Below are 14,861 nucleotides of genomic sequence, written 5' to 3'. Positions count from 1 at the left end.
TATAAAAGAAGGGAAAAGAGACATTTATAGAATAACTAAAGTGAGAGAAAGGAAGACAATAGATATTATCCAAATAAAATATATTAAAGATGAATGTAATAGGGTACTAGTAATCGATAGAGAAATAAAAGAGCTGTGGAAGAGATATTTTCATCAATTTTTTAATGAAGGTTTAGGTGACCAACTTAACTTAGGTAGTATAATTAGGTCAAATGAGCATAGAAATTTAAATTTTTATCGTAAAATTTAAACTTTAGAAGTAAAACAAGTTTTAAATGGAAACATCAGATGATATTCCGATAGAAGAATGGAAGTGCATAGGAAAATAAGGTATTGAATGACGTACAAAATTGTACAAAATTATTTAACATGATATTGAAAACAAAAATAATGCCTAATCAATGGAGGATAAGTACACTAGTTCCATATAAGAACAAGGAGACATACAAAATTGTGCAAACTATAGGGATATTAAAATAATGAGTCATACTATAAAATTTTGAGAAAAAATAATAGAAAAAAGATCAAGGACGGCATCGAAAAATTAATTTCGGTTCATGCTTGGAAAATCAATTTTGGTTCATTTCCTGCAAATACACTTGCTTTTTCCTATTACTACGTAGTATTTGTTATATGATAAAAATATTATATAAAATAATAAGATATTTGATACTCTCATGCAGCATTTTCTTTTTTGAACATTTGTTTTTCATTTTTATTTCAAATTAAATCGATGGCATTACCATGAATAAGTACCTGGAAAAAAAGATATTTTTCTAATGGTAATCATATTATAGTTTACTTTGTCTTAAAAAAACAAGTGAGAACTTTTATATTTTTTAATTTTTAATCAACATTTAATATAGAAACAGTTATATAATGTTTGTGCTCCATCTTTGAAACTAGTCAAACTGACAAATTGAAAACATACTAATATCAATGTTTTAGGAGAAAATGTACTATCATGTTAATATCGTTTATCTAGAATCAGTTTTGACATATATTGTAGTTTTATATTATTTATGCATTTTGTATTTCTAATATTTTATACCTTTTATCTTTTACAATTTAATATTTGTGATTGTTACGTGTTGGTTGCCTGTGATTTGTGCTCATTATTTGTAAAAATTTACTGCAACTTTTGCACCTCTAAACCCTTATTGCAGATGGGTCAATGCTTTCCTGGTTGTAAGTACATTGCAAAGTTCTTGCAAATAAGTGTTGTCTGCAAATGCTATTTATACAATATCAAACAACTCTACAATGAAATGGACACTTATCAAGCATGTTTACATGCAATGTTTTGTTTGCTTGATATTTAATGTCCTAAAGAAAGCAGATGATGAACAACTCACTACATCCAAGAAAGAGGTAGAGGGCTACATCCATCTGAACATTCTTTTCCTAATTTAATCTTTGTGGATTTGATTGTAGGCTCAGTTGTTGGTGGCTCGGTACAACTGTCTGTCCTTGGCCTTATCTAGTGGGCTGAATTAACAATAAAAAATATGAAATAATAAACAATAATTATAAAAATAAGGTTAATTTTAAGAATTCCCTAACATTTAACTTTTTCAAAATGCTCCTAAGGTTTCAATAATGTCAAAAATCCTCCCAAGGCCTCTATTTTGTTGTGAAACTGCCTCTTTAATAATACTTCCCTATTTTAGCCTTCTAAATTGCCGCTAAGTAATTTACTTGCTAAAGAGAGGGGACAATTCGACAACAAAATAAAAACCTTGATGGGCATTGGATATTGATGAAAATATTGGGGTAATTTGAAAAAATATTAAAAGGTTGAGGGCCATTTTAAAAATTATCCTAAAATAATAATTAAAAAAAATGAAATTAGTACGTGCTTTTCTAAATAAATGGGCAAATTTAGCAAGATTTTTGAATTATTATAGGGATAGAGAGGGAATTATTTTATAACAAAAACTATAAAGATAGCTTATGAATAATGTTTGACCCATGGGTTGTACTTGACGCAATTCTCGGGCCCATGCCACACTTGGTATAGCCCTGTGCCTTTCCTAGCCCTATGATTTGTACTAGTCCGAGCTCAATATAGTCTTATCTAAACTGTGCTCGTGTCAACATGATTATGTTGAAACCCTTACCCATGCTTATGCTTGAAGCTAGTTGGACATTGTCAGCGGACTGGTTTTAGGGTGAAACTTCTATTTGACATTTCTGATCAAAACCATATATCATATGTTTAAGCCATGGTTTGTTAAAATTACCTTAAACATTATAGCTTTGCTGCATCGATTAACTTTGTAATAAGCTTACCTTATATAGTTATTATCTCACTATTGTCCCAGCAAATGTTTGTTCATTTGGGGAAGCAAAGTTCGCTATTGTGTTATGAATTCGAGTTCTATTAAGTGCATGATAAACTCTCATTACTTATCTTTCATCAGTGCAAACTGTATTGGTTGTTATTTCTTGTGTAAGTAGTATATGCATCTTGCAGTTCAATTTTATGGGAAGACAACAAGCTGCCCGAGAGACTGTGTGTCCATAAAGACTGATCAAGACACAATTAGAGAGGGCCACAGGTTTGTTTAAATGCTTATTAAAGAAGTCAACTCATAAGAGTCATGCACTAGTTTTTGCATTAATTCTTTTACTTATTTGTCAATTTTTTAAAAATATTTTTTGTTGTTTAGTTAGTTTGCCATTCTGTATTAGGCATATTTTTTGACGCCCTTGTTATTCTAAGATTGGTTACTAAAACAAATTTAACTGCTCATCCAATATTTTGATCCTCAATTAACTGGGGGATCTTAATAGGCATGTTCTGTACATAGTTCCCTTGATGAAGTTTGCCTGACAACTAACTTGGGAATAAGTAATATTTAGAGCTACATTGTACAACAAAACATTGAATTTTTTGGTAAGCGAGGTGTTTATAGTGTAATAAGAAATGTGCGTTTGTAATTATACTTATCTCAGTGTTCTAAAAATCAGTAGGCGGTCGCATAGGCGCCAGCCAACCACACCGAAAACATACTAGTCGGCCAGCCTAGGCGGTCTTGGTGTCTAAGCGGGATTAGGCGGCTCTAGGCGCCAACTAATCAGTTGAATCGTCTAAGCGTCGCAATTCATAATTTTTTTTAGTTTGGGCTTTTAAATTTAAATCTCAATTAAAAAAAAAAATTGTAATGTAACCCTTTTTTTTTTTTATGTTGGCTTAAGTTTTATAAGCCCTAAACTTTGGTCCAACAAGAAAATCGATTTGTTGGCTTGCCCTAGCAACTAGCACCAAATTTCATGTTCAAAGCGGATGAAGAAGCTCACATTTTGGAGAAATCATAAAGTTTTAAGGTTGGAGAAATCAATTTGAAGAAAAAATTATTGTCTGATTTTTCCTAGCGACTTGAAAGGGATTGAATTGAAGATTGGTCAAAGCCTCATTATTTGAAAATGTGATTTCATCAAATACTCGCAATATTCATTAAAGTTAAAAGGTAATTTGTTTTCATTTTGATACTTGTAAATTGAAAGATAATTTATTTTAATTATTATGTAATTTATGTTAATACCGTGGAAGTCGCCTATCGACGCCTAGTCCTCGCCTAGGCGGTCTAGGTGCTAGGCGTTGGTCTGACGTCCGACTAGCTTCTAGCGAATTTTAGAACCTTAACTTATCCTATTACTGATCTAGGATGGATACCAAGCAACTTGACTAACATGACCTAGGCTTGAGAATATCTAACATTTCTTTTCTCTCCCTTTATTCTTTGTTCAGATGTAATAGATTTAATGTATCTTAGTATAGAATGTGTTTATTATTTGTATAGTGTCTATTGTCTTAACTTATTTTTCTTTCATTTTATCAATTAATATTAACTTTGTTTTAAATTCTTTAAAAATCCTAGAGATCCATCTTAGTGTATGACCAAAAGAAATTTAAATTTGGGTTTGAAGTGCTGTCCCGTGCCGCCTGAAATCATCGGAATTTATTGTTCCAGTGAGGAAGTGAAACCGGCATAGCAGGCGGACAAATTTTGCCATTGTCATCCGCCAGGGATCGACGCCTCTGTGCTATCGGAAGCCTTGCCGGACGCTTCCGACGGTGGCGGAGGCGTCACATGATGCTTCCGGCGTCCCGCGAGCGTTGCTTGTGGGACTCGCGCGACGGGATCGAGAAAGGATCATTGTTGCACAAAAGATAAATCTAATTTAATTGGATGTGATATTTCAATAGACTTTTATAAACCCTAATTAAATTATCCTATAAAATATATTTAAATTTTTTTAAAAATTTAAAATTATTAATTGATATTATAAAAATTTATTAATTGATATTATCCTAATTATATTTATTTAAAAATTCTAATAAATCATATTTATATTCTGATAATTTATTATTATTATTATTTATTTTTTACTGTTTAATTGATATTTAAATTTTTACTATTTAAAATATATAAGATTTAAACTAATAATTAATTAAATGAATAAACAATTAATTTATATAATTATGATGTATTAATTTTAATTCGAGTAATTATTTTATTTTTAAAGAAAACTATATTTAATTATTTTTTTAACCATGTTTAAACAACTTATATAAAATCAATATACAACTTATTTTTAAATTATATACAATAAACTTATTTATCTAATAATTACTATATATAAATAAAAAAAATACCGAAACTGTATCAGCATGATACGATACGATATCAAAACCGTATCGTTTCAGTCTGGGACCAAACTTCGGCACGGGTCGAAATTTTAAATCTTTATTTAGATATCTCCACAATGACATGATATTATCCACTTTGATCCTAAGTCCTCATGACTTTGTTTTTGACTTTACCCAAAAGACCTCATACTAATGGAGATATCTTTCTCTTATAAATCTATGATCTTTCTCATAAATTTTCAATGTGGGACTTTGTTTACAACCTTGCAACCCAACAATCCCCCCCTCAAATGAAGGACCACAAGCTCCCCACATCCGATCCTCGACCCACCAGGTCTTTCTACTCCTCGGTCCAACCGACCTACTAGGATTTCCTTGCCTAGCAGCAACTAGGACTTCCTGCCTGGTGTATGGTCCTCTTGATTCGGACATGGGAACCTCTACTTTCTTTGTTCGAGGTCAATATTCTACTCACATGACTCAATTAGACAATAGCTTTTGTGTACTGCCGGCGGTTAGACCTTTTAGCAGTCCGAGCTTTGATACCAATTGTAGGACCAAAAGAAATTTAGATATCTCCACAATGGTATGATATTTTCTACTTTGGGCGTAAATCCTCATGATTTGTTTTTTTGGCTCTACCCAAAAGACCTCATACTAATAGAGATATCTTTTCCTTATAAATCTATGATGTTTCTCATGTATTTTTAATATGAGACTTTGTTTGCAACCTTGCAACCCAACACTTAGCATTCTCATTTCCCCTACATTAACTTTTTGAACTTGTTCTAATACATAAAATATAAAGGATTATTTCACATATTCATAAAACATTTTCTTTTAGCACAAGGCCCACTTGACAATGACATAAAACTCCAAATACTCCTCTTAGCTATATTTCTCCAAGCAAAGTCTGTGTTTCTTTCTTTCTTTCTTTTTTTAAATTGTCTCTCCCTTTTTCTTTACACCATTCCGATGTCAAACTAATAACAATTTGATGTATATATTTCTTATGCAACTCAAAACATAACCTTTGCTGACTTGTTTGAAATCATTCTCTACTCTTCTGAAATGAGACCAACTGATGTACTGACTTTGGCTCTATTTTGCATTGTTACCTTATCACACACTTTCATTTTTTGTTGCCTACCAATTGCCATGCTGAAACATGCCATTATGCCCTTGGGCTGAATTTCCACAGTAAAAGTTGCATGTTTAATTCATGTTGTTCCATATGCCAATTATGTGCCACCCATATCGGGCAATATAAGCCTTGGTTTAAGCTTATACCAGGTGATACAAATTTTGATGATGATCACCATGAAAAAAAAATGAGCTACTAAATAGTCATCCACCTTTCATTCTTCTTCTTTCTCTTCCTCTTCTGGCCATCCTTTTGTTTTTCCCCTCTTCTTTGTCTTCCTCTTCTCTCCATCCTTTTGTTCACTAATTCCATATATGTGTATGTATATGTTACCGTTGTTATAAGTGTTAGAGATACTAGGAATATGGGACAGATGGAGAGGAAAATCTAGATATCTTATTTGGTTGTTGAATTGGGCTAGTAATATAATAAAAAATAATTTAATTAATTTAAATATCACTAGTGATATAGTTTTGCATTAAAATAACGGAGGATAAAATTCATGTAGTCAATCCTCAGTAATTGGGGCACACTTGATTCCAATGATGTTAATGACGTGCAAACATGTGATACAGTTAAACATTGAATTTATGGTTGCATATGCAGTCAAATAAACCACTTTGTGAAACTAAAGTTCTTGCATATCATAGGGAGGTGATATTCATGTAGAAATGCTTGCATATTAAGCAGCTTGCGTTCACAGCCTTGCTCCTTAAGGTTGTGTTTGACATTTTTGTAATTTCATTAAGAGTTTGTGTTTGTTAATTTCATTATCTTATTTCTATATAATTGGCATTCTCTTATTTTAGAAGCTGAAGATATGTGTTTCATTTTTAAAGGTTCATAATTTCTGAAGATGATGACATGGAATCAACGTGGGAGAAGAGGCTGGTGAAAAGATATTATGATAAACTTTTCAAAGAGTATCCTTTCTGATATGCATCAAAATTTGATGCCTTTTGTCCTATTTACTGGCACTGTGAGTTTGTCATATCTATCAATTTGCACTTTAGTCTATTCTCCTTATATTTGAACATCTGAAAGCGATTTTTTTCCCAACTCAGCAATGCATATGTGTCTGATTAATTATCAGAAATGAAGGTATCTTCCTCATTTGACCCCTTAATTGTAGAAGATATTGCATTGCTGATATGTCTCACTTCAAGGAAGGCAAGGTACATGGTAACTAGCGAAGGACAATAAGATTCGTTGATTGATTTACATGCCATAACTGCAGTCTTCTTTTTGTTTGTCAGACTTTTTGTATGCTTAATATCTGTGCCATATATCAAGAAATTTTCATTTTATGTGCATTTGCACATATATTTTTATATATATAACAAATACGAAAACAGGGAATATTGCTTAATATAAAATGTAAATACTCATTCTAATGATAAACTAATGACATTGATTGTTAATGAGAAATATATATATATATATCAATTTCATTAACTTGGTTTGTTCCATGGTTTGAAATTTCATATCGTGCTGAACGAAATGGTTGAAACAAATCACTCTAATACATTATCCAAACTGTTGTGTCAATGTCGCTGGATATCTTTTCATGCCAATACTTGGCACTCTTTAGCATACAACATAGATTGAGATGAATTAAAATAATATTGTTATGTTTTTTAGCTCGTTTCCATTTAAGATAATCTCAAAATCATATCATTCGGATTTTAAATTATGATACACAAGAAGTAAAACAAGAAATGGAGTAGATATTATTATAAATAATTCACTAAAGGATAAAATATTAGAAGTAATTAGAAAGGGAGATAGGATTATAACTATCAAGATAGTGGTGGTAAAAGAAACTATTAATGTAATTAGCATATATACACCTCAAGTAGGATTATATAAAAACACCAAATCTACTTAGATAAGGTATTACAAACATTCCACCAACCGAAATGATTTTAATAGGAAAAATGAAGAGTATAATAAGGTGCATGATGATTATGAGTTTGGAACAAGAAATGAAGAATGAAAAAGTATATTGAATTTTGCGACAAGCTATAATTTTATACTAGCAAATACGTTTTTTAAGAAAAGAGAACGCTTGGTCATGTTTAAAAGTGAGAATAATAAGTCATAAATTGACTTTTTTTGTTGTTAGGAAGAATGATAGAAACATCTGTAAAAAGTGTAAGATTGTCTCTCGAGAAAACTTAACTACTCAACATACGTTAATAGTATTGGATATATGTCTCAAGTATAGTATCAATAAAAGATAAATGTGGATGACTCCTAAAATTAAAGAGTGGAAGTTAAGGATGAAAAACAAAACATATTTAAGGAGAGGGTAGGAGAACATGTATTACGAGAAATACACGATGACTTGAATAAGACATCGGATAAGATGACATTAAAGTTGAAAATAGTAGAGTGTACTCTGTGAGTCAACGGGTCGTGCACCACTAAGTAAAGAATCTTGGTGGTAGAATCCAATCTAAATCCGACCCATTGCCTTCCTTAAGGAGAGCATCTGATGTTTTTTGTGATCGTAAAATATTTCTAAGTCTAAAAAGAACGTTTTATAAAATGACAGTTAGATCTTCCATGTTATATGGAGGACTATGACTCGAGCACATGAGTTGAAGATGAGAGTTGCAGAGATGAGAATGGATGTGCGGACATATAAGGATAGACAAGATAAAAAATGAAAATAGTAGAGAGAGAGTCGGGATTGCACCTATTGAGGGAAAACTTCGGGAGACACGTTTAAGATGATATAGACGTATATGTAGACAACCAATAGATGCTCTAATTATGCGATGTGAAAAAATGATAAATGTGCACATTAAACTAAGAAGAGGAAGACCAAAGAAGACTTGGTTAGCAACAATAAAATAAGATAAAATTTATTTAAATATAAATGATGATATAATAGGGGATAGAGCTTAATGATGTAGAAAGATTTATGTAGCCGACCTCACCTAGTGGGATAATGCTTGATTGTTGTTGTTGTATTTGATTTTGACCAAAAATTAGCTTATCACATGGTTTCTTAACAAAAATTAAATATGTGAATTCCTTCTTGCTTTAGGTAGCATTAAGGGGCCCTCACTCTTTAATTTTGCATAAACTTGAGGTTTTGACTCTGCAATTTGGAAATCAGTTTGCATGGTGAAAAACAAATAGAATGGCTCATAAGGTTAGTTATGAATTGACTTGTAGAATAACTCTTTGATGAAAATTAGATATTTGAGTATCTTCTGACCTAAGATTTTGTTTTTTTGATCTCTCACACTTTAATTTTGCATAATCTAACTAAAAAATGTTATGAGTAGGTAATGGTTGAATTTTTACAGTCAATGCTTATAAAATATTTCTCTTGTAGCATGATTATGCTATTATTATTTACAATATTAGGTTCAAAATTAGGCTATAAAATCAACTCTTAATCATGTTAACTTGGCAAATTTCCACTCATAGTTTATGTTTACAAATTTGATAGTGGTAAATTCTAAAAAGGTGCCAATCAATCGTAAGCATGTTAACACTCATCCCATGAAAAATATTCACTTATTATATTAATTTTGTCTAGCAATCGATTTATGTTGATACAGAGTAAAAAAAATCTGACTTAAAGAACATAAGGCCATAAATAGTGGGATAAAGATATTATTTGGATTTTTTTATTTATAAAAATTTTAGTCCCGTTCAAAGTTTTGATTTATGTGCATTTAAAGCTTATGTTGGATAGTGTCTTAAAGGTCTATGAAATTCTATGGAAATCATTGAAAATAATTTTATACATTTGCTTATAAATTAAAGTGCAAGCTCGCCATGATTGATCCCAAGTCTAGATGAAAAAGGGTGAGTGTTGCGTTGGATTCCTAGCTAACGTTGAATTCATGCAAATATTCAATGAATGAATGAATCAAACTATTGTGCTAATGTTAGGTTTTTCAGAAGTAACGCGTTGCAGGTCCGACTGTAATGTCTTAGCAAAGATTGCTATATTTCCATGAGAACTTGGGTGTAATGCTAAATATGTAAGAGTTCGCATTGCAGAGTCTGACCGTAACGTTTTAGCAAGGACTACATGAGAACTTGAGTGTCGTGTTAAATATGTTAGAGTGCTCATATCATAAGTTGGATAAGAATAAATATAATAGGAAAATTAATGTCCTATAATTTGGAACATGAAATATAGGAATGCTCACTAGTAAATCAAGGGAGTAGATATGATAAGTATGAGAACAATTAGTATTTAATTTTACAAAAGATAAAATTGGTAGGAGAGAAGACAATGATGGTAGAGAACAAGAGTTTTAAGTTATGACACATAGGAAGGAATAAAACAAGAAATGAAATAAGTATTGTTGTAGATAGTTCATTATTGTAGGAGTGTTAATCAGGGAATAGAATTATAACTTTCAAGATAGTAGCGGTGAAAAAACTATTAACGTAATTAATATATATGCACCTCAAGTAGGATTAGATGAAGACACCAAATTTAGGTTTTGAGACAACCTAGATGTCCATCAACAAAATGATTTTAATAGGAGAATATCCAAATGGACATGTTGGAGTGAAAATTAATAATATGAGAGGGTACATATGAGTTTGAAGCAACAAATGAAGGGAAAATTATATTAGATTTTAGGATAGCGTATGATCTTACGCTAACAAATACGTTTTTAAGAAAAAAGAAAAACACTTGTTACATTCAAAAGTGAAAATAATAAATTATAAATTGACTTTCTTATGGGTTAGTAATGTTGGATATACGTCTCAAGTATAGTATCAATAGAAAAAAATAATGCACGACTCGTAGAATTAAGTGGTGGGAGTTAACAGATGGGAAACAAAACATATTCAAGGAGAGGGCAGGAGTATAAGTAGTAGGAGAAATATATGACGATTCGATGATTTCAAAGTTGAAAATAATAATTAAGAGTATACTCGGTGAGTTTAAGGGATGCACACTACCAAGTGAAAAATCTTTTTGAAGCCAAAAAGTATAGGAAAAAGTGAAAGAAAAACGAACAACTTATAAGATATTATATACTTGTAAGAACGAGAAAAACTTAAAAAAATATATAGTAGCCAGAAAGAGACTAAGAAAGGAGTGAATGAAGTAAAAAATAAAACTTTTGAATGCTTATATCGAAAATTAGATACAAAAGAAGGGAAAAAAGACATTTACATAACAGCTAAAGTGAGAGAGGAAGATAAGAGATCTTATCCACAAATAAAATGTATTAAAGATGAATGTAATAAGGTCCTAGTAAATAATGAGCAAATAATAGAGCGGTGAAAGAGATATTTTTATCAACTTTTAATGAAAGTTTACGTGACAAACTTAATTTGGATAATTTAAGTATATAGTATAAAGATTTAAATTTTTATCGTAGAATTCAAATTTCAAAAATAGAACAAATATTTAAATGAGATGCAAAATGGAAAAGTAGTTGGATCAAATGATCTTCCGGAAGTGTCTAGGGAAACATGAATGACTTACAAAGTTATTTAATTTGATATTGAAAACGAAAAAAAATCTTATCAATGGAGGGTAAGTATTTCATTTCTCTTATATAAGAATAAAGGATACATAAAAAATTGTGGAAACTATGGGGATATTAAAATAATGGGTCGTACAATTAAACTTGGGGAAAGAGTAATAGAAAAAAGATTAAGGAGACCATGGTGATTGAAAATCAATTTGAATTCATGCCGGAAGGTCGACAATAAAAGTTATACGTCTTCTTAAATAACTAATTGAAAAGTATGAGATAAAAATAAAATCTGCACATAATATTCGTTGACTTAGAAAAAACATATAATCATGGTTTAAAATATCGACCTGTGTCGAGGTTTCAGTCCCAGACCGGAACGATACGGTTTCGGTATTGTATCATGCTGTGCTGATATATTTTCGGTATGTTTTTATTTATATATAGTAATTATTAGATAAATATGTTTATGATGTGTAATTAAAAATAAATTGTATATTATTTGAACAACTTAATATGTTAGAAAAAATAATTAAATAGAGTTTTCTTTAAAGATAACTCAAATTATAATTGATACATCATAATTATATAAATTAATTATCTATTCATTTAATTAATTATTAGTTTAAATAATATATATTTAAAATAGTTAAAAAATATTAAAATATCAATTGAACAGTAAAAATAATAAAATAATAATAAAAAATTATGAGAATATAAATATGATTTATTAGATTTTTTAAATAATTTTTTAGAATTATTTTAGAATTTGTAAATAAAATTTCAAACAGTAAAAAAAGAATTTTTATAATATCAATTAATATTTTTTAATTTTTAATATATTTTTATATATTTTATAGGGATAATTTAATTAGGGTTTATGAAAGCCTATTCGAAATATCACATCTCAGTTGAGAATTGTTTAAATTAATTAAATCTTTATTTTTTTCGATAATAGTAAGGCGTGACCGGTGCGAGCCGGTGCCAGAAGAGTCTCACAATGCTTCCGGCGCCATTAGAGGCGTCGCGGGATGCTTCCAGTGTCAATGGAGGCTTCCAGGATGCTTTTGGCGGCGACGGAAACATCGCGGGACACTTTCAGCGACGCTTTCCCAGAAGCGTCTTGGGACGCTTCTAGTGGCATAGAGGAGTCCCGCTATTATCAACTGCGCGTAGATGGTGCACGCGAAATTTATTCGCATGTGGTGCTGGTTTTACCTACGCACCAGAACGGTAAATTTCGACGGTTTCGAGTGGCGTGTCTCGACACTTCAAACACTGTTTATAATAGAGTTCAAGAGAAATTATATGGAGACTTCTAAAAAAGAGAGGTGCTAGCGTAACATATATTAAACTAATTAAGGATATGTATGAGGATGTAACGACAAGAGCGAAGACACAGATTAACTGAATCGCTTTCCATAAAGATAGGATTACATCAACAATTAATTCAAGTTCCTATTTTTTTACACTAATCATGGACAAACTTAATAGACACATCCATATGGTACCATGATGCATATTGTTTATGATATTATTTTGTTATATGAGACACATGAAAAAGTAAATTCTAAACTTGAAGTAAAATGTTTTAGGCTGAGTGGAGTAAAAATAAAATATATGGAATTTAGTTTAATAATGGTAGACATAATAAGATAATTATTAAGATAGGAGATGCCGAATTGTTTGTAATTGAGAGCTTTAGGCATTAGGATCTTTTTTGCAAAAAGATGAAAGGATCGAGAGAAATGTCTTACATAGAATATAAGTAGGATGGTTAAAATCGTGGAGAGCGTTGGGTGTTTTATGTGATCGTAAAGTACTTTTAAAACTTAAAGGGAAGTTTTACAAAATGATAGCTAGACCTCCTATGTTATATGGAGTTGAATGTTTGATTATTACTCAAACACATGAGCAGAAAATGAGAGTTGCAGAGATGAGGGTGTTAAGATATATGTGTGGACATATGAGGATGGAATGGATAAGAAATGAAAAATTAGGAAAAAATTTGGGATTGTATCTATTGAGGAAAATATCGAAAGACATGTTTAAGATGATACAAACATGTATTTCGATGACTAATAAATATTCCAGTTAGGCGATGTGAAACTATGACAAATATGCACATCAAGCGAGAAAAAGTAGAAAAAAATGACTTGAGTGTCACTAATTTGATGGATTGACATTTGTTTACAACTTTTTTGTTTTTATTCTCATGTAAAACTTCAGGAGTAAAAAAAAAAGTTTGATAATGACATCAGTGCAATATTTAACATTTTTTTAACAAGATTTATATAGTCTATGTTTTGACAAATGCCCTTTACAAATGAAATATGCATATCAATTTGATCAACTTTATTACAACAGTGCTTAGTTATGGGTGCACAATTGTTCTATACTTCTATATGTAAGATATTCGTGAAGGTTTAAAATTTTGAGGCCTGCTGGTGAATAAGGACAGGATGACGAATGAAAAATGCCCTAAATAAAGATAAAGGATTGGAAGGTTCTAGGGATATTGGATTTTAGAAGGAATTGGATAATTATATCATATTGTTCCTTAACATTTTAAAAGGTGTACCCAATTTCCTTAACATATTGAAAGGTGTACCAATTGAGTTGATATATTGACTTAAAAAGAATTTTATCTATCAAAATGAACTAAAAAGAATCGTGCTAAAGGATATTTAGAAACAATGTTAGAAAATATAGATCAAAATTGTTTCCGAATTTGACAAAACTTGCATTCGAGACTCTTAAGATAAGTAAACAAGTCATCTTGTTTTATAGATTATAAGGATACAGAAATTATGACGACTATAAATTCATTAGAAAATGAGTTTTTATCGAGTAGCAACATGTATGATCTGTTTGTGAGGAGATTGTTGTAAAATTAATTTCCTGAGTGAATGAGAAATTAATGAGTAAAGATGAGCTACTCGAGTGATCAAGGTAACTGTGACTAGTTCAAGTTAGATCTGGATCAATTTATGATTGAATGAAGGAAAAAGCTCGTATGCGAGCATTGTTGACAAACGTGTGTAAATGTTAACTTGAATGCGTGTGAAAGCAAACTTGCATATGACAAGGAAAGAGGGAAAAATAGAATGTACTTGTCCACCTCACAAAGTTCTGAGGGCCATCTACTGTGCAAGAAATGTACATTCCACATGGATCAGTCGAAGGCTTAAAATCGAGGAAATGAAGGTTGGAAGATCTTCCATGGGTTTGGAAATTGGGCCAACATAAAAACCAAGGCCATTCTTGGGATGGAATCTGGGTAGACTTAACATGTGCCTTTAAAGTCTTTTATTGCTTCTCGCCTGCTGGCCCATTTGAATATAGCACCAAGGGGATACACCCCTTGGTGTGTTTGACGTCTAGACAAAGCAAGGGGCACAACACCTTGTATTCACAAATGGATAGGGATCTCTTTTTCATTCAAATTTTGAATTTAAAATCATTGGACACAAACTTTGGTTATGTCTCTTGAAGGTGTCTCTCAATCCCTATAAAAACAACCCAACACTCCTTACTCAAATAATTATTTTCTTTCTTGAATTTGGTACCAAGGCATTGAATTTTCATC

General features: G+C 31.1%; 1 protein-coding gene across 4 annotated transcripts in view; it reads left to right on the top strand.

Annotated features, from left to right (window-relative positions):
• Positions 1–2,445: 2,445 nt before the first annotated feature.
• Positions 2,446–14,861, top strand: part of LOC122051085 (protein FRA10AC1-like) — a 51,690-nt gene continuing 39,274 nt past the window's right edge. For 2 of the 4 annotated variants that reach the window (XM_042612034.1, XM_042612033.1), the window contains exons 1-3: positions 2,447–2,561; positions 6,641–6,724; positions 6,937–6,976. In XM_042612034.1, coding sequence (XP_042467968.1) covers positions 2,464–2,561; positions 6,641–6,724; positions 6,937–6,976 — 222 coding nt within the window. In that variant the 5' untranslated portion in view covers positions 2,447–2,463. Of the gene's footprint in view, positions 2,562–6,640; positions 6,781–6,865; positions 6,977–14,861 lie in introns of those variants that run through there. The other 2 variants (XR_006131318.1, XM_042612036.1) reach the window with 2 other exon arrangements.

This window comes from Zingiber officinale, chromosome 3A (genome assembly GCF_018446385.1).
Source record: "Zingiber officinale cultivar Zhangliang chromosome 3A, Zo_v1.1, whole genome shotgun sequence".
NCBI lineage: Eukaryota > Viridiplantae > Streptophyta > Magnoliopsida > Zingiberales > Zingiberaceae > Zingiber > Zingiber officinale.
Note: the sequence above shows the minus strand (reverse complement) of the source record. Positions and strands in the feature narration are given on the sequence as shown.